At 32.9% G+C, this 21,467-nt stretch overlaps 1 protein-coding gene across 5 annotated transcripts; it reads left to right on the forward strand.

Annotated features, from left to right (window-relative positions):
* The first annotated feature begins 13,461 nt into the window (after positions 1 to 13,461).
* LOC112715354 (uncharacterized) lies at positions 13,462 to 19,558 on the forward strand. Of its 5 annotated transcripts, none has more exons than XR_003159635.2 (12): positions 13,462 to 13,943; positions 14,623 to 14,665; positions 15,109 to 15,162; positions 15,929 to 15,992; positions 16,855 to 16,911; positions 17,118 to 17,224; positions 17,357 to 17,395; positions 17,626 to 17,714; positions 17,811 to 17,889; positions 18,715 to 18,762; positions 18,906 to 19,092; positions 19,202 to 19,558. XR_003159635.2 is itself a non-coding variant. In XM_072204694.1 (12 exons), the coding sequence occupies exons 2-12, from the start codon at positions 14,231 to 14,233 to the stop codon at positions 18,984 to 18,986; spliced, it is 693 nt and encodes a 230-aa protein (XP_072060795.1). In that variant the 5' UTR covers positions 13,500 to 13,943; positions 14,209 to 14,230; the 3' UTR covers positions 18,987 to 19,558. The 5 variants fall into 5 exon arrangements, 3 of the variants coding, with proteins under 3 accessions (XP_025622901.1, XP_025622902.1, XP_072060795.1); XM_072204694.1 differs by adding an exon at positions 14,209 to 14,262 and having other exon boundaries at positions 13,500 to 13,943; positions 18,906 to 19,558; XR_011866506.1 differs by lacking the exon at positions 15,109 to 15,162.
* The last annotated feature ends 1,909 nt before the right edge of the window (positions 19,559 to 21,467 follow it).

Here is a 21,467-nt window from a genome sequence, read left to right on the forward strand (position 1 = left end):
TTGGTGCAGTATAAACCACTATTTTATGGTTTATCTTGTGTTTAATTGAGTGATTTTATCAAGTCTTTACCCACTTATTCATATGAACTGCATGATTTCACAATCCTTTCCTAAGTTTGTTCTATGGTTGAAAACTTGCTTCCTAGAGATCTTTAATTTGTGTATTTCAAATTCTCCTTTGTACCATTCGATGCAGTGATCCGTGTGTTAACTGTTTCAGGCTTTATAGGGCAGAAATGGCTTAGAAAATAGAGAGGAAACTTGCAAAAATAGAAGGAACACAAAAAACTAAGGAGATAACCAGCGAGCATCGATGCGCGCGCGTGGCACACGCGAGCGCGCGGAATGGTGAAAGTCGCAGTGACGCGTGCGCGTGCCTGACGCGTACGCGCGGATTGGAGTCTGCACGAATGACGTGCACGGTGGACGACACGGACGCGTGACAACGAAAATCGCTGAATGATGCACACGCGTGACCGACGCATACGCGTGACATGCGCGATTTGCAGAAATAACAGAAAACGTAGGGGGCAATTTCAGGCCGCGTTTTGACCCAATTTTCGATCCAAAAACACAAAATAAAGCCAAGGAACATGCAGAGGCTCAACACACATCAACACATTCTCATTAGGATAGTTTTAGGATTTTAGATCGGAATCTAGAGAGAAACTACTCTTCCTCTAGGTTCACTTTACATTCATAGTTTATTAGTTCTATGCTTTTTGTTTTGGATATTGAAGAGTCATCACCTCCGTTGAAGATACTATTCTAGTTTGTTTCCTCACTTGCTCTTTTATTTATTCCACATTCTTAATTCTTGTTTAAAGTGGTAGTTGGATTATTTTCATGGATTGTTGATGTAGAGGATTACTTTTATTTTTTTAATTAAATTTCAGTCTCTATTTTATTTAATTTATTATGTCTTCTTCTTATATTTTTCTGAGTATTATATTCATGTCATGCAGCATAGTCACCAAGCATCTTCCTTGCATTGTTGTTGGGTTCGGCCATGTCTGCTTCTTTTTCGAATTCTTCTGTAAGGTCCTCTCCGGAGTGTTGTGCTTTAACTTCTCTTAGCTTCCTCTGCAGAGTCCTTTCAGGTTCATGATCAGCTTTAACAAGAATGTTTTTATCCCTGTTTCTGCTCATGTGAAAAAGAAGAGAATAGAAAAAAAGAGGAATCCTCTATGTCACAGTACAAAGATTCCTTTATGTGAGTAGAAGAAGAGAAGAATAGAAGAATGAGGTAGAGAGAAAATAAAGAGAATTCGAACACAGAGAGAGAGAGAGGGGGTTCAAATTTTAAGAAGAATAGAGGTGTTAGTAATTAAATAAATAAATAGAAAGAGATGAGAGAGAAGAGAAATTCAAAAATTAATTAAAAGAAAAGAAAAATATTTTTGTTTTTATTTTAATTATTTGTTAGTATTCAAAAATTAAGAAAAGGAATAAAATAAAATTAGAGTTTAAAACAATTAGTTAATTAAAAAGATTTTTGAAAAGAGGAATGTGATTTTCGAAAATGAGAAGTGAAAAAGTAGTTAGACGGTTTGGAAAAAGATAAGAAATAGTAAGTTTTGAAAAGATAAGAAGTTAGAAAAAGATTTTGAAATTAAAATTTGAAAAAGATATGATTTGAAAAAGATTTGATTGAAAAAGATATGTTTGAAAAGATATGATTAAAAAAGAGATTAAAAAGATTTGATTTTTAAAATTAAAATTGATGACTTGACTAACAAGAAACTAAAAGATATGATTCTAGAATTTAAAGATTGAACATTTCTTAACAAGAAAGTAACATACTTGAAATTTTTTGAATCAAATCCTTAATTGTTAGCAAGATTTTCGAAAATATGAAATAAAAATAAGAAAAAGATTTTGAAAATTAATTTTTAAAATTTTTTGAAAATATTAAGAAAAAAAATGAAAAAGATTTGATTTTTTTGAAAAAGATTTGAAAAGATAGAATTTTTAAATTGAAATTTTGACTTGACTAACAAGAAACCACTAATTTTTTTTAAATCTTTGACTAAGTCAACCCAAAATTTCGAATTTTATGAGTGAAATAAGGAAAAGATATATATATTTTTTATTTTTGAATTTTAAAAAAGAAAGAGAAAAACAACAAAATGACTCAAGACATGAAAATTTAAGATCAAAACCAATGATGCATGCAAGAACACTTTGAATGTCAAGATGAACATTAAGAACACTTTGAATATCAAGATGAACATCAAGAACTTATTTTTGAAAAATTTTTAAGAAAAGAAACACATGCAAGATACCAAACTTAGAAATTTTTAATGCTTAGACACTCACAAATTAAAAATGCATATGAAAAACAAGAAAAGACACAAAACAAGAAAATCACAAGATCAAACAAAGACAATCATCAAGAACAACCTGAAGATCAAGAAGAACATATACATGAGTTTTCGAAAAATGCTAGAAAAATAAAAGCATGCAATTGACACCAAACTTAAAATTTGACTCTAGACAAACAAGAAACACAAAAATTTTTGATTTTATGATTTTATTAAAAAAAATTTCGAAAATTTTTTTGGAAAAATGAAAAAGAAGAAAAAATTTTGAAAGATTTTTGAAAACTTTTTGAAAATAAAATAAAGGTTGAAACAAGAAGAAAATTACCTAATCTAGCAACAAGATGAACCGTCAGTTGTCCAAACTTGAACAATCCCCGGCAACGGCGCCAAAAACTTGGTATGCAAAATCGTAAATCACACTTTTCACAACTCCGCATAGCTTACCAGCAAGTGCACTGGGTCGTCTAAGTAATACCTTACGTGAGTAAGGGTCGATCCCACGGAGATTGACGGCTTGAAGCAAGCTATGGTCATTTTGTAAATCTCAGTCAGGCGGATTCAAATGGTTATGAGATTTTGATAATTAAAAGATAAATAAAGTAGAAAATAAAATAAAGTTACTTATGTAGTTCCTTGGTGGGAATTTCAGATAAGCGTTTAGAGATGCTTTGTTGCCTCTGAACATCTGCTTTCCTATTGTCCTCATCCAATCATGTGTACTCCCTTCCATGGCAAGCTGTATGTTGGTAGATCACCATTGTCAATGGCTATCATCCATCCTTTCAGTGAAAACATGTCCTTTACGATTTCCCGCATGGCTAATCAGCTGTCGGTTCTTGATCATGTCGGAATAGAATACATTTATTCTTTTGCACGCTGTCACTGCGCCCAACAGTCACGAGTTTGAAGCTCATCATAGTCATCCCATCCCAGATCCTACTCGGAATACCACAGACAAGGTTTAGACTTTTCGGATCTCAAGAATGCTGCCAATTGATTCTAGCTTATACCACGAACGTTCTAGCGTCACGGATTCGAATGCTCTGTTATCAGGAGAGGTGATTTAGATCCGTGGGTTAGACACCAAAGAGAGTATACTCCAGCTGTCATCCAATGACAATGTTGAACATCATGTAGACTGCTTTGTGGTTGTCAGGCACGCGGATCTTGGCTAAGCGAGTAACAAAGATTGGGTGATTGTCACGGGTCACCCATTCATTCTGACTTAACTGAATTAAGTACAAGAGTATATCTTGGAGGAGAAGTAGGCGTGAATTGAAGGAAAAATAATAGTACTTACATTAATACTTGAGGAACAACATAGCTCCTCACCTTAATCTGTGAGGTGTAGAAACTCCACTGTTGGAAAATACATAAGAACAAGGTCTAGGCATGGCCGAATTGCCAGCCTCCCCAAATAGCAAAATACAATCAAAATAGGGTTCAAAGACCTTATCAAAGGATCGAAAAGTGGTCCAAAGATATGAATATAATAGTAAAAAGTGCTATTTATACTAAACTAGTAAACTAGGTTTACAGAAAATGAATAGATAGTGCAGAAATCCACTTTCGGGGCCCACTTGGTGTGTGTTTGGACTGAGCATTGAAGCTTTCACGTGCATAGGCTCTTCTTAGAGTTTAAACGCCAGTTTTTGTGCCAGTTTGGGCATTTAACTCCAGCTTTGGTGCCAGTTCTGGCGTTTTACGCTAGAAAAGGGTCTCTAGTAGGCGTTTGGACGCCAGTTTGGGCCATCAAATCTCGAGCAAAGTATAAACTATTATACATTGCTGGAAAGCCCAAGATGTCTACTTTCCAAGGAAATTGAGAGTGTGCTAATTGGGTTTCTGTATCTCCAGAAAATCCACTTCGAGTGCAGGGAGGTCAGAATATAATAGCATCTACAGTCCTTTCTCAACCTCTGAATCAGATTTTTGCTCAGGTCCCTCAATTTCAGACAAAAAATACATGAAATCATAGAAAAATACACAAACTCATAGTAAAGTCCAGAAATATGAATTTTGCATAAAAACTAATAAAAATATACTAAAAAGTAACTAAAACATACTAGAAACTACCTAAAAACAATGCCAAAAAGCGTATAAATTATCCGCTCATCAATACTACTATCAATTATAAAATAGATCAATGCAAAACTTCAAAATAAAATAAACTTAGATTAGTTACCCATGGAAAACATAAATAGATCTCATAACCCTTTGACAAAGGATTAGTTACCCATGAAAAAGTGAAAGAAAACAAAAGGAAGAACTAAGCTGAAGAACTGATAGGATTTGGATCCAAAGATCCTCCTCTTGGATGCCCCTCTCTTGTGAACAAGGTTCACTTATTATATCATAATTCTAGAATTCAAATTCAAAACTATCCTAATCTTATCTTTCGGAAAGGAAGATAAAGTAATTAACTTACTTACTTCAAATTCAAATCAAAATAATAATTCAAAATCAAATCCTAACAACTAAATTTTTAATGTTTCTAAAAGGAATTAATAACTAATCTTCTGGAGTCTTGAATATTTTGTATGTGATAAAGGCTTTTAATGATGTGTATAATTGAGATAGGGACTTAATTCTTGCAACTTGAGAGTTAGAATTATCTTTACGCCGGGATTGTATTAGATAAATTTGGGCGTAAGCCCAAAATGCACTTCCCATGAGGCACACGCGTCGGGCGTGTGTCTTGGAGGCTTTAAGGGACGCTCGGCAAATGAAGGGAGAAGACAGGGTCCGCCAGGCATGTGAAGAGGTTGCCAGGCATGCTGGAGTGAAGGGGGATGTCTGTCGGGGTGTGGGCTGTCCGCCGAGCGTGGGTGTTGAGAAGTTTGGGGCGCTATTTTTTGTGTCCCAAAGATGAGGGTGATGCGTAGCTCAAACTAAATGTTCAGTATAGAGATATGCATATCGCTTTGAAGTTCTGAACATTAGCTTTCTAATGCAACTAGAACCGTCTCATTTGGATCTCTATAACTCAAGTTATGACTACTCGAGTGTGAAGAGGTCAGGATTAGGGACATGCACGTCGGACTTGTAAGCATGGCCATGGGGTGTGCATGCAATTTTGTGTTTTGGGCTCCAGTTTTCTTTCTTTTGGGCACAGTTTTGCTACCTTTAAATCGCATTTGTATTTTTCTTGTAAAAATCTTTGATTTTTTTGTTTTTTTAGCCAAAAATTTCTGAAAACACTAAAACACTATCCTAACTCCAAATATTTGATTATTTATGAAATTCCATTAGAAAACATAAGAAATTTGATTAAACTTATAAGAAAATTAACACAAAAGAACCCTAAAAATTGCTTAAGATGACATGTTATCAGTAACCCAGTGTGAACTATGATATACTAAATGAGCTTTCGGGCATATATGTATAATATCACTATGTTTTTTGTGTTTTCTATGCTTCATGTAGATATTATCTGTTTAGCTATTACCTATTCCGTTATATCTATCTAACACGCAACCTCGACTAGCGCTACAGGGTCATATGTATATATTTAATATAAGGTCTAAAGTCTCTAAGAAAAGCCGTGAAATAGTGCCCGGTGGCTAGCATTGGTCATGACGTGCTAGAAGTTGAGTTGTTACAAATGGCGTCGTATGAATCACTCTTCACTTTTCAACCACACTTCCCTTTACTCTCAGTAAAAGAAACCCTTGTTCTTAATTGCACTCTGAACCCAGCAACGACACTCACTGAAAGACGAACCAGGTTGGATTTCTACGCGTGATTAAATGGCGGGTATTGTGTGCGTCTTCTCCAGCGAGGGTCAGTTCACATTTCGTACATAGGATGACAACGAAGGGTTAGAGGTAGTCATTGAAAGAGCGTCATCTCTATTTCTCTCACAAAACTCTCTCTCTCTCACTTTCTTTTCAAAGAAGCTTTCACCATTGTCGCCAATTGAAGCATTCGGCGCGTTGTTCCTATTTCTGTCACAAAACTCTCCTTCTCACTTCCTTTTCAACGTCATTGAGAAGACGAAGAAGCCTACAACATCGTCGCCGAGTGAAGTATCCGGCACAATGTGTTCGTGAGTTTGTCGTTGAAGAGTAGCTTCGGCGCGGTGATTGAAGACATGATTGACGGCCATTTTCATCGTTGTTTAAGGTTATATTTTTTCTGGTTAGTAAACTTGTTAGGATTGTGCCATTGATAATTTTTCTGTTAGAACTAAAAACCATTTATGGGATTAGGGTTTTACTCCTTGTTGATTCATGAAAGTTGATCAAGGGCTCTATTTTTCTAAATATTAAAGGAGTCTACCGGCTATTAGTTTATATGTTCGTTGTTTATGTTTGGCGTTCATTTTGTTGTTTGATTTTAGTGTTTTCATTTTCTTCATGAAATTCAATTTTGTGGAAGAGAAGTTTTTTTTCTGTTATTAAACTTTTTTTTAGGATTGTGCCATTATTAAATTTTGTTTCTTGTAGGTGTTTTTTTGCTCAAACTAAAAATTGTTTTTGGAGTTAGGGTTTCGTTCTAGTTGATTAGACACTTTCAATACCTCAAAGTTAATCATTTTCACCACTGCAGCCTCCATTTCAACCACCTATCATGCTGGTGACCTCAATTTTTGTTGTCTGAACAGTTGTAGCTACACTCTATAGGAAAGGGATATATATGCAACATTTTAGGATTAGGATTTGTCACTTAGGGACTGATTTAACCAAATTTCATAAAGATATCGTGCTGGCTACCAATTGGGATGTAGAAGGGTGTGCTAATATGCAACTTAACGCGCCACATCAACTTCTGTTAACGCTGTCAATGTGGAAAGTGTTGGAAGGACTAATGTGACTAAACTAAAATATTTGAGGGATGGATTTGATTAAAAAAATCTTTCGGTGACTAAATTTGAGATTGTGTGATCTTTCAGGGACCATTTTGACCATTTACTTTTATAAAATGTGACTAAGAGTGGCAATGGGGCAAGTAGGGGCGGGTTTTTGCCCTACTCGATCCTACCTTACCTATAATAATTTGTTTAGAACTCGTCCTACTCCTATCACTAAGTAGTAAAAATCGAACCCTAGTATGCTCTTGTGGGTATCCGCCCCTATCATTATTAAAATCTAACAAATAAAATTAAAGTTCAAAATTTATATAACCATCATTATATCATAACATAAATTAAAGTAAAAACTTTATAATGATACAATATTATTAATCATTTTACTAGTTGTTTTACATATCTTATAGATATTATATATTAAAGAGAGTTAATTTATCTATGGATACAGATGTGAAATTCGTGATCCAATCTTATTTAACTGCGGATCAAATCAGATTTGATCCAATAATCTTGTGGATCGGGTGGGGATAAATACCGCAAATCTAACCAACGTGAGTTGGTTGAGTGATTAGCCCACTCATCCACTTAAGCAAGTTTGGGGTTCGAATCTCGCCTTGTGTATGCAATAACTCATTGGCCAGCGACAAACTCCTAAATAGAGCTCAAATTTGTGACGAATTAGTCGTTAACTGTCAAGTTGGAGATGCCTTAGGCAACACACACAAAAATGGCGAATCTACGGATTAAATCCAATCCATAAACTGTAACAACCCAACTTCTAGCACGTCATGACCACACTAGAAGCCAAGCATCACTAATTTTCTTCCCTTAAACTATAACTATTAATTAATATATGAGTCTGAATCATTGTTAAAGCGTAAGCGTGTTACTGCGGTAATTATTTTTAGTAAAATGCTTTGCCAATGATATCAGCCATGTACAATAAAAGTTATAAAACATAAAAGAAAGATGGATATAAGGTAGTCATATAAGCCACATACATACAATTAGAAAATAAAAATAGCAATAGTTATTCAAACGTAACACAGTTTAACCCATACTTAAACTCTTTCAACATACAACGCTACTCATATATATGCACAGACTCACCTATACACATGACATCCTGAGTTTAACCTATTTAAAAAGCCTCTAGTTTGGAACCCAAGCTAGATAAATCTTATCCTTCAAAAAGACTAAAAGGATAGGAAAAACACACTCTAGGCTCCTTGGCTTCACATAATATCGAGTGTCTTTAAGCGTACACGTACTCCATGTCTGGGATGTGACATAAAGGTAACACCACTTTTTTAGTGGGCAACTCCATCAGCTCCACCTGTAGGAATAGTAAAGGGAAGGAGGTGAGAGCTTACGATTCCCAGCAGGGTGCCAACAAAAGGAAACGAATTGTTTATCGATCCTAGAGTAAGGCTCTAGGGTAGAGGTAATCGCATGCGTATTCGTTTTGACCCTAGGTTATATGATCTTAACTCTCCTTCATTTTGTGACCATCTCAATTTCTTACTAGTTATTCCAATTTTAAATCTCTTTTCCTTTGACTCTTATAGTCTCTTATAATTTCTTAAAGTTTTCCCTTTATGTTTAGCATTTCGAATTACCTTTTCAACCAGCTAATAACAACAAACAACTATAGATCAACCACAAACATAAATACAAACAAGTCATATAACAAAATCACAAGATCATAGAAATTATACTGCAAATAAGTATGATGCATGTTTGTTCTATATAGGCCATGAGCTCACGTATTGGTTTATAACCTGCAATCTGACATTAACCAGTCTCAGATGCGATTTTTCTTTGTGTACATACGTACATATGTGTTAATATGGTTAATAGCATCAATGCATGAAAACCGGCAATCGTCGCAAAGTTTGATGTTATAATATACACGCAAAAGGAAACAATGATCAATCAGTACGTGGGCATCCTCAAGATCAATCGTCAACAGTACGTTGATTTTCTCGAATTCTATAATCAAACAGTACATGAGTTTTTCTGATTTCAAACATCAACAGTACGTGGGTTTTCCCAATTTTAAACATCAACAGTACATAGGTAACCTCCGAATTCAATCATTAACAATAGGTCCCTGAGCAAGTGAGACGAAATCCTCGTCCTTGCCAGGTGAACATTTAATCATTCAGTTCTTTTTTCCATTCCCAGTATCTTTTTTAGTATCTAGTCACTAGTTCTCTATTTTCATTACTCAATTCTCTTTCCTCTGTTCTCTTTTTCTGTTTTCAGTTCTTTATTTTCATTTCCTTATACTTCATTTATTCTTCTTCTTTCTACTTTTCATATCTTAGTTATTCTTTTATCACTTTTCTTACCTCACCTTAGATTTTTTTTTTTATGAAAAAAACCGCTAGTTTCTGAGTTTTAAATTGTCTTTTTACATTTTTTATTATAATTACCATTATATCCCTAAACTTTTACACTATTTACCATTATGTCCTTGTCATTAACTTAACTACATTTATGTCTCCTAAACTTTTGCTTATTTATAAATTAATCCCTAAATTTTTAATTAATTATATTTTAGTCCCTAAATTTTTAGTTAATTATATTTTTACTGTCATATTTTACTTAATTATATTTTTATCTCTATACGTTTACCTAAACTATTTTGTCCTTACACATTTTATTAAATATCCAAATTGTCATTTCACCTTAAATTACTATTTTGACCTTAATTTTTTTATCAAATTACCATTGTATCCTTGTTCCCAAATTATTTTTTTGTCACCAAATTTTCTTTGATTTTGAACATATTCTTAAGCTTTTCTTTAACATCTTTTTAGCATTATTTGTCTCTAAAATTCAGCCATTAAAACCATATCAAAACACATTAAACAAGCTTAAAATTAAGCTCCTTAAAAGCTCCATACAAAATAGCCATAAAAATTCTAAGAACATTGAATTTCTAAACTTGCAAATAACATAATAATATGTCTAAATATTCAACGCTCAATTTTAATCATCAAACTTTAATTCATCAGCACACATTAAACATATACTTTTCACACAATTAATTCAACCAAACCCTTACCTCTTTTGAAGGCTCAAAACCAGTCTTCTCTATGGAACTTTTTAACTTACCTTTTTACTTAATTTTCAATCAAAGTTAACTTTTAGTTCAAAAATATCATGAGAATGAAGAGGAAGGTGAGAGAAACACTTTAATCGATTTAGAATTTTGATTGAGATTTTAGGAAGAAAGGTGGTCGAATTTAAAAGTTAGAAAAACATGGAAGTAAATGCTTGTTTTCTCTCTTTTTCTCTCTTGAATTTTCATGGATGGAGGTGGAGAAATGAAGGTGGAGGTAGTTGAATATGGGGAGGTAGTGGCATTAAGTAGGTGAATTATGAGGTGGGTTATTGATAAAATATTATTTGAGAGATAATTACTAGAGTTAGATGTATCAAATCACATATATTTATTTTGCTAGAGTAAACATATAAGCTACTAGTATATATGATACTAGTAACATGATTATCTCGGCTACAAAGATCTATAAGGATGTCTTAATATAGCTACGTTTAACGGAGAGTATCAGCATTAATCTGTATCGACAGATTTTGAGTCCGGTTATTATATTATTAATATAAAATATTATTATTTATTTTCTGCATATTTAAAATCGGCTCATCAAATTAAGTTTAACTGTATCACTCAAATTTTGCGAATTTTCAACATACAAAACTCAAAAAGTTATTTACTGAAAATCTGGGTTGTTACAAAAGTACAAAACTTCCCTACCTATAAATCATTCCATTAGCATCTAGTAGGGGTGCACATGATCTGGCCAACCCGAAAATTTGGTCTGGATTCGAATACTTTGGGACTAATTTGGTGTGATTTCACCGGATCTATGGTCTCAAAAATAGACCCGATTATTATTTAGGATTGGATCCTAGTCAAACGAACCCAATTTCACCCGACCATGTGCACTTTAAAGGGATTAAAAAATGCACATATGTTTTAAATTAATTCTAATATTATGTTATATTAATTATAAGCTTATTGTTTTATTTTTAATCACATTTATTGAATTAGAAAATAAATAAAAAAATATGAAATTAAAATTTATGGACAAATTCAAATTTAGGTATGGGTATCAACTTTTCTCTAACAAGTATTTTTTTTTATAAATAAGTGCATTCTAATTTTCTGATATAAAATTTATTAAGATTCGAACTTCACTTAATAGAAATCCAATTTTAGTATCGCTCAAAAATTGTGTGATTTCATCGAATCATTATTTAAGATCGAATCCAAATCAAACCAAACCCAATTTTAATCGATTCTATGTGCACCGAGCATCATATTAAAAACTCAAATTAACACATCATCGTGTCACCCATGATGAATCTATTATAACTAGTGTTTGGTCTAAATTTAAAGGTGTAAAAAATGGTTAAAAATCATATTAAGTATTCACTTGAAAATTTATAATTAAAGTATATTTATTTATTAAAAAATAATGTTTAATATTTACATATTAAAATTAATTATTATATGTTTATATATAAATATATATAATTTAATTTATTTTAATATATTTTATATATTAAAATTAATTATTAAAATTAGTTAAACATATATAATTTAACGAGTAAATATCCATAGTCGTTTCTGAGATTCATGCAATTATCCGATGTAATTTTTAAGATTCTGATTTTTTCAATGTAGTCCTCTAAATAGAGCTCTGAGTACTCAAAGTAGTTCCTGGGCATATTTCTGGTGATGAGTCATCACCAGAGCGCTGACATGGACTCGGTTTGTCACGCTGGAGGGGCCAACAGCTAGCTGAGCTGGCTAATTTTTAGTTTGTACTCAGATTGGTCCCTCCTTTTATATGTAACCCTAAATCTCTAAATTCTCAAACACTTCAACTCTTCGTCTTGTTCATCTCTTTTTCTTCTTCTTTCATACATTTCTTCTTGTTCATATACTCATTGATATGATAAATTAAAATCATTCATTCATAATTGAAATTTAAGACTTTATTCTAGTTCATTACTAGTATAGGGATACCGAATTAGTCTAAGGAATGAGGACTTACGAAATACTAAGATTAAAAATATCTTCAACCCAGATGTCACCTTTCCTTTCAAAGCCACATCTATTATGTATAACTAAAAATTAATCACAAAAAATGAGGTTAAACATGAAATGAATTTTTTGGCAATGTTAGGTAATAAGTATAATAAGTTGTCATATAATCTTTCAGCATGTTTAGATATGTGATGTATTTCCTAAGTAATGATTCTTGCTACACAGAAATTGGCAATTGAAGTGAACAAATTAAGAAATGACTGGATTGAACTTTGTGGTTGTGGCTCTATCAATATCTTCTTCTTCGAGGACTCCAACTTCCACTAGTTCCATAAGCTCCATTCTTGATATGTAACCCCTTTTAATACATTTCTTTCTACAATGGCTACTCTAAAGCCTTTAGCACACAAGGTTGTTGCAATGAAGATCCCAAAGTGCCTCCACACACCAACACATCATATGAGCCTTGTGCTTTGTTAGCCAGATCGGACTAGCGAAACGAGCTTGGAACAGTAGAGACAACTTGCTGAGGTTCTTGCACAATTGCAGTATATGCCACAAGCTAAAATCATCAATTATAGCTTTATTTCTTTTAATTAATGCAAGAATTTGAATGCCATGATGAAATGAACCTTCTTGAGCAGAGCATATGTTAGACTATAACTGGTCTAATCTTTTCAAGGCTTCATAAGAGTATGCTCCAAGAGCATCACCAACCTCTCCACTCATTGAAACACTCTCTATTATCCGCTACAAAATAAACAAGTTTTCATATCAATTTTCAATTGGATTTCTTGCAAAGAAAGCACAACATTTCATAACATCCAATGTAAAAAGTGTATGAAAGTGTATAAACAGGAAGAAGTGTATGAAAGAAGAAGAAGAAAAGATGAACAAGACAAAGAGATGAAGTGTAGGAGAATTTGGGGATTTAGGGTTACATATAATAGGAGGGACCAATCTGGGTACAAATTGAAAATTAGCCAGCTCAGCTAGCTGTTGGCCCTTTCAGCGTGCTAAATCGAGTCCACGTCAGTGTTCTGGTGATAATCACCAGAAATATGTCTAAAAACCATTTTAAATACTCGAAGCTCTATTTAAAAAACTACATTAAAAAAATCGGAATCTTAAGAATTACATCAGGTAATTACAAAAATTTGATAAACGATTATGAGTATTTACTCGTAATTTAACTTATCTTAATATATTTTTTATTTCCATATGTATTATAGATTAAGCATTAAGGTGCCGATTTTAGCGTACATCTCTTTAATTTGGAGGTGGAATCTAGCAGAGGTACGTGGTCCTTCCGAAGAAACGCACTGGCTACGACAAAACAAAGAAAATCGATGCTGCTTCTTCCTCTCCTCCTTAGCTTCCTTCTCAATACGCCACAAACACAATACCCCCTTTAACAACGCTTCTTCTTCTTCTACTGAACCAACCAACCATATACATAGCAACACAACCACCGTGACATGAAAATAGATTGATACTCTCTCTCTATCTGTGTCTCGCTTTTCCCCAAAACGACAATGGTAGCTGCCGTATGCAGATTCGGACGAACGGCGTTCCTCCTTATTACTATCACTTTCTGCCTCTCCGTTTTGCAGCCATTCGCCAACGCGCGTTGCGACTACACGTTCAACGATGGAAACAAGCTTTACAACTACACACTCTCTTCTCCCATTCGTCACTTTCCTCACGGAATCCTCAGTGAAGACGGGTCTCTCTCTCTCTCTCTCTGATCTGTTTTGCCTTTTATTTCTCTTCGTTTCGCTACGATCTTCATTTATTTATATATTGTTAGTTACATGCTTCCTTGATTCGAATTAAGCAACGCTTTTTTTTAGTGTATTGTTAGTGTTGTTACATGAATGTGGTTAGTTTTTGACGAGGCTATAGTTTTAATGTAATTTTCTTGTTCTAGTTTTATGTTTTTTGGGGGATTTTTTAAATTATTACTCTGGATTCTGGCTTTATTTTAATAGGATGAAGTGAGCCCCGGAAGGAATGAAACTTGTGGTGACTGGTGACACCAAAAGGTATCAATTATTAGACAAAGTAGCCCGATTATTCGTTGAAATTAGGGTGGTGAAGGAATAGGGGATTGGAGAATTAGTTAGTTATTTAAGGTTAATAAGAGTTCATATATCACACAAATGCTGTGACATCATGATTCAACATGGACTTGAGTTGATGATTGAATTGTCTTGTCAAATCGTTGTCATCGTTCAGGGGTCACCGGCTAGCTTAGTTCTTTTAGGATATTTTGGTGGTTCACTCTAAGGATGAATTAGGGTAAAGGAATTTATGATTAGTTAGTAAATATGACCATTATTGATTCTAATTGAAGTATTAATGTTTTTCATATATATTTACTATTATTATTTGTGTGATTGTAGGTTTTACAAAGTGTCAGTGAACGAGAGCACCCTTTGGTTTCAGGTTGGCTCCATCAGGTCACACTTATTTCTTTGGTTTCTTTACAGTATAATGTTAGCACTATTGATTAATAATGTATGTTTTAGCTTCATCCAATTTGGGCACTTCTTAAGAAATTAAATTAGGAAGTTAGTTTACTTTGGAAAATAAACAAGTTATCCATGCATTAAATACATTGAAAGCTAACAAATTTCTGGTTTGACATTCCTTATTAGCAAAACATATTTATTTAAGTATTTTACCTGCCAAAAGGATCCTTTAGTATGGTCATCGTTATCAGACAGAATGGTATACTGACTCAGTGACTCTGTTAGATGAAACTTTAATTGTAACTAACTATGCACTTTAGCTGGATTAGCAAAGCATGGCATCTGCTTTAGTTGGCAATAGTAGCTTCTGTCTGGATGGATCAATAATTGAGTTTTGTTTATTGATTGTTTGAGCAGCTTTGCGATGAAATGGTTTTCAATCATGATCCTCCAATATGTGCTGACTGCTGGGTAAATATGTCTCATTTTTTTTGCAAAGCAATTTCTTCGATATAGTAACTGAGATTCTGGGTTGTGCTGATACCTGTACAGGGTTGATGTATTGTGAACTATGATCATGTTCTATAATGATCTCATAACATGAAATAAATAATTTTATAAAGGAATAGTTGTCCAAATTGTAGCAGTTGTATATATTTGTTGTTCGCACTTCGCAGTATATCTCAACTGATTTGTTCTTGCTTTTCAGTAGGGTTTTCTTCTCATTGAATAAATTTCCTTTGCATTTTTGTCCATCTTTCTTAAGCTTCCTTGACAAACTGTGGAAGAAAAATCAATTCACTGTTTCAGAGCTCAGTGTGTAGGAAATCAATTCAATACAATAGTATATCTGAAGATCTTGTACACCCATACTTCCTCTTTCATGGATATACATGTAGCCAAGAAACCTAACAACAAATATTACAAAAGAATTATGGCTGCAGAAGATTCATTTATTATCTTAGTAACCTTTCAGTATAGCATGATTTGTATCACTGTACATCTGTAAATGTTATAAAATGAAGCTGAAAGGGAATTCTATTTGATTTATTTTGCTAATATATTAGGAAGCTGTTGGCATGTGCTAGTGGTCACTGTTGGCTGTTCCCATAAAAATACTGCTACTTCAAAAGTTGACATGGCATGTTAGAACGTATTGGTGATTAAAATATTTTTTACTATTATTACAACATTCTTATGATATTTTCGGCTCACTTACGTTTGTTGTATGTTTTAGGAATGTGGAGGACCAACGCGATGTGGGATGGAGTGCAATGCACTTGTGTCAAATAACATTGGAGGTAGAATTCTATTGTCATATCAGTACTTAAAAGTACTTTCAGTTATCTTGAGAGCATTTATAGCATCCAACAGCAGTAGTGTTTTAGTATTTTTTGTTTAAATTTTTTTCATATGGCATTTTTTAATACTAAAAGACTACAATCTAGCATATTGATATCTGTTGTTATTGCTGAATTGGCTTTAGATGTCCATACATGCTCCATCACATTTAGTCATTGAAGTATCTTAGGTAGCATTTGGTAGAGAGACAGAGACTGAAAGACTGAGACTGAGAGACAGGGACTAAGAGACAGAGACCGAAATAAATTTCAGTATTTTGTTTGGTGCAAAGTGAGAGACAGAAATTGAAATAAGAATAAAACTCTAATTTAATTTGCACAAAGGATAAAATTGGAATTAATTAATTGAAATGAGGGTATTTTAGGTATAAAATGTTATTAAAATTTCAGTCTCCGTCTCTAAAAATTTTAGTCCCCTGTGTCCCTACTTTTTGGAGGTATTGAAATACTGAAATTTTAAGGACAGAGACAGAAATTTTAGTACTAGTCTCTGAGCCAACAAACATGATAATGTGTCTCAGTCTCCTAGTTTCTGTCCCAGTATCTCAAAACAAACGCTACCTTAAAGAATGTTTTCATTCTTGAATGACTTGGGTGTTTTCATTGTTAAAAACTTTTGCATGATGGAGTTATTATTACAAGAAGGGCTTTAGTTTGTAAAAAGCATTTTATGTAGAAAAGGTTGTTATAGGTTATAAATAGTAAATATTGAGTATCCATTTTGAGTTTATTCTTTGGGTATTTCTCAGAAGGAAATTGAAGTAGGAGGGAATATATGTCCTCTAACAGTGATAAAATGCAGGTTATCATGTATGCACCACTCTAGGACGGGGCTCACAAATAGAAGTTGATGTTATTGGTTAGTCCAATTCGCTTCTCTGTATTTGTTTCTAATTTAAGTAATAATTTTCTTTGTTAAATTTCTAGTGCTTCATTCATGATCTTATGTGTTTTATGTATGTTATTGTTACTACTTCAGATTATTTAATTGTGTTTTGGGATGATGCTCCTATTTGATTATAACAAGAACATATATCTTTGGTTGTATTGTTACTCTTATGGCAGATAAAAAAAATCCCCACACTGGTGTCATTGTTAAAATGTCAAGCGGTGGCCTTAAGACCAATTGTTCGCTAGCTGTCTCTGTGCTTTGTGATTATAATGGAGTAAAAGTAAGGTTTTTATTCTTTTCTTTGTCTTTTTTTTTTCTTTTTGGGGATACTGAATTATCAAATTTGATATTATGGACCCAATAGCTAATACTATTACTAATTATCTATGAATTATCAATCCCCTGCTTGCAGGAACCATACACTCTGCAGAGATTGGGAGCTTGTAATTATGTCAGGACTCTCTTCTGTGACATCTTTTATTGCTTCCTTTTATTTCATTCATTGTTATATGGTTCTGGTTTCCAACCTTGTCATGGTCCTTTTGGACCATTTGTAGTATTTACCAAACAAAATAACCAACCTCTTTCTGAAGTCTTCAATCTTGTTTTGTTTAAAATGTACTTAACTGACACAAGTTTGATATTTTATTCTACTATCTAATAACCTTGTTCCTTAAGCAGGCTACACAGCTAAAGCATCCATCTGCTTGTGCCATAGTTGTAAATGTTCATGGGGGAGGGTTGGGGTGGTTTGGCACCTTATCAATTGTGTAAGTTTCTGATATCTTACATCGCTGTTGGACTTATCACAAGGGTCTTCTATCAGGAAAAATTACTGATAATTGTTTCATCCTATTTTGTTTCAGTGTTGTGTGCCTTTTTGCTACATATCTACTGGCTGGTGCTGCCTATCGATTTTTCTTCCTTGGGATTCGCGGTGTAGATGTATGTTCTTGCCTGTCCTTTTTGTTGTGTAGTTGGCTTTTCTTTTATTTCTTGGGTATATATTGATTTTATTGTTCTGTTAATTATTGTTACTTTTTAGACATATAATCATTTATGTTCTTCTACCTAATAGTTTATGTTGTTAGGATAAGTAGTTTCATGACTTGGTATTAGATGTATAACCATATATGTGCCTCTGCCTAATACCTTAAGTTTTTGGGATAAATAGTTTCATGACATACACGAAGGCATTAATGGCAAGTAGGATTAGGAGGAAGATCCTCTCGTGAGATTGAGAGAGAATTTGAGAGATGTGTATTGACTTACTTTGATACAGTGCACATGTTGATATATATACAAGGATCACAGTTGATTGGCTACTACAGCTAGCTGTATAACAAAATTCTAACTTCCTAAACTGCCTGAGGGGCTGAGCTGGCAGAGAGTGAGTTGGCATATTCCCAAGATCCCCCTCAAACCCGGGGTGGTCGGCCACTCTGAGTTTAGATGTGAATTAGTCATTTCTATTGATGTTGGGTTGTTTAAGGTTCAATTCGAATCAGTAGTGCATAATGCAAAGGTAAGTTCATATAGAACTAACATTGCTGACTGTTACTGCTAAATCTTTCTGCAAACCAAAATTCTAAATCATCATTTCATATTTTGTTATAGTTTAGGAAATGTCTCATTGGTTCTAACATTGATAATGATGTTTGCAATGTTATTCCACGCCCATCCTTTACAACCACTATTTAAAAGCTTTTTTTGTGTGTAGATTTATGGATATTGGTATGATTTTTTTTTTTGGTTGACCCTATTCTGCAGGCAATCCCTAATGTAGACTTCTGGGCCAGCTTGCCTAGAAGAATACAGGTATTCTTCCTCATGAAAACTTCATATTTAAGTTTTCTCAATGTGGCATTATAGAAAATAAGTGTTGAATCACTCTTGTTTGTACAAGAATGTTGTGAGTTGCATTCTTCACATAACCCTTGTACTCAACTTTACCTTTGCAGATTTGGTTTTCGTCATTAGTGAGGAGGTTTAAGGGACCATCCGAAGGTTACCGAAGCTCCTATTCTCCGGTGAACTTCTGATTTTACATTTTTTGGTTCCGAATTTTTCTTGCGGGTCCATTCCAAGATTATCTAGGATATGAGAAGCACATGCTGCAGAAATGGGCAGATAAGTCAATTTTTTCAGGTGCCTTCCCTGGTCAGTTTTGGTGATTCCTTGATAATGGAACATTCTGCAGAAATCTGTAGTTTTCACTCTAACTTTACCTCCACAAACTTGGTAATCTTTTTCAAAGAAAAGAAGATGGAAGAACAAACAGAAAGCAAAATGAACGTGTAGTGTATTTCGTAAAGGAAAGAGAAAGAGGCATTTATTATGATGGAGCTGATCCAATAATTTTGGTTTCACATTCTTTGGTTATCAGGTAATTGAAGGAACTTATTTTTTTTGTAACTTTGTCTTGCACAAACCATTTATTTCATCCTTGTCCATGCTAACTTGAATGGGATTGGCTTATAATATGAATTTTTAACAGATATTTTTATTTAATTTATAAAATTCGAGTGAGCCTGTACTTTTTTTTTTTAAAAAAAAATGGGTGTATTGGATTATTTTATGGGGTATTTTTTAGTGCTCCATATTTGAGACAAAATGCTGAAGTCCAAGCAAAAGCTTACACCGCATATAGATATTTTATACACGCTTAATCTAGTTAGCCATGTTATGAAAATAAATAAATATGTAAGAAAGGAACAAACATGCTTGACCAAGGGAAATAATTATAATAAAATGAACGTGCAGAAAACACTCATCAGATGGTGATAATTTGCAAAAGAATAATGAATTAGGATCTTATTAGTTAGAGATGCTATGGTTAATTAGTTTATTCAATTTTAGTTGTTCCATCATTCTAACATTTTCTGAATATACAGCACAGCTTACAGCTAACTACTGCTTAATATAATGACATCGGGCGTGTCCAAAATTTCCAGTGTACATGTGAGAAATTCGAACAGCCACAAATTACTAGGTAATTTAGATAAATCCTAAATGAAACGTTACCTAACACAAAATAACCTACCAAAGCCATATTCATAACTTAAAAGGGAAAAAATGACCAAAGTTGTTGATACATTTTTTGCTTATTGGGTGCAATGTTTATGTCAAATATGAAGAGGGAAAGTGACTATTTTCCGCAATCTACCACACGCCCTTGGCTGTGAAGCTAAGGTAGCAGATCATTAAACAAAGTAAATCAATTTTTTTAAGGGAACAATATTAATTCAACATTTGAAAAGAAAACTCATCACACCATTCATTCTAACGTTTAAATTAGTCTCTAAAAAAAATCATATATGAATTAATTTCGTCATTGAAATATTTAACGCAGTCATTGCGATAACTTTTCTCTTATGTGTTAGGGACGAGCCAGATAATTTTTTAGGACCAACACTTAAGAATTAATGTTTTTTGAAAAAAGGAATTATTGATTTAGCTTCAACAATTTAAGACACTAATAATATAGGTGTAAAAGGATTATATTTTGTCAATATTTTAGTTTATAACTTATGCGCTATTAAATTTTCTTTTTTGAACTAATATTTTGTCAATATTTTAGTTGTTGAATTCTAAATTTAAATAAAAGACATAATATATAAAACATAAATAAATATTTAGCAATAAAAACTTTAAAATAGACGCATATACATAAAAACATTTTATTGATTATATAGAGGATAAAGTCTTGCTAAATATTTTTTTAAAAAATAATGGTTATATTAAATGTACAATTTTTTTTAATCAGAGATACACTTATTATTTTTTATTAGAAAGATTAAATTTGCTAAAATAAAAGCACGTATTATGTTACTAATGAATTATAATTCAAATGACATAATTTTTTTATACTTACTTAAAAATTACATGTTCGAGTCTCGCTCATAATTAAAAAAAAGGGAGCACGAATTATGTACCAAATTGAGCTGTTTAATCTTTGAGAAATCAAATTCCCTTATGCATGACATTTCCGGACATTTTTTAGCATTAATCTATTTTTTATAAATCTTTTCTTTGCTTCCTGTGTGGCTGTGTCATTCGATTTATCAAGTGGATATTCTAAAGTAATTGTAAAATATATATATATATATATATATATATATATATATATATATATATATATACTTGATTGCTGTCTACCCAGTGCGCGTCTGAATTAGTCGTGAAACATCTTCCTCAAATTTTAAAAGGTCAATCATTTGTCAATTGAAAATAATGTTAAGATGTTTTATTTCAAAAGAATGAAAAAAATATATATATAATAAGTTTATCAAAATGAGTAATTTCTTTTCAATAAATTACTAAAACTGATATAAAATAATTTGTTTATATTACAATCGATTATATAATATGTGATTTTCATTTGAAAAAAAATCATCACAAGAATATACATTTCCATTTTTGTATATATATATATATATATATATATATAGCAAAATTCTATGGTAACATTAGTTTTAGGAGTTAAGGAATTAAGGGTGATATAAATTTAACCTACAAATAAA

This window comes from Arachis hypogaea, chromosome 10, assembly GCF_003086295.3.
Source record: "Arachis hypogaea cultivar Tifrunner chromosome 10, arahy.Tifrunner.gnm2.J5K5, whole genome shotgun sequence".
NCBI lineage: Eukaryota > Viridiplantae > Streptophyta > Magnoliopsida > Fabales > Fabaceae > Arachis > Arachis hypogaea.

What these genes read in the sequence shown, in the direction of transcription:
- LOC112715354 (XM_025767116.2), top strand. Translation starts at nt 13,753, where the DNA reads ATGGTAGCTGCCGTATGCAGATTCGGACGAACGGCGTTCCTCCTTATT. An exon ending in GATTGGGAGCTTGTAATTAT is followed by an intron (nt 17,396 to 17,625) that starts GTCAGGACTCTC and finishes TTCCTTAAGCAG; the next exon opens with GCTACACAGCTAAAGCATCC. An exon ending in TTGGGATTCGCGGTGTAGAT is followed by an intron (nt 17,890 to 18,714) that starts GTATGTTCTTGC and finishes CCTATTCTGCAG; the next exon opens with GCAATCCCTAATGTAGACTT.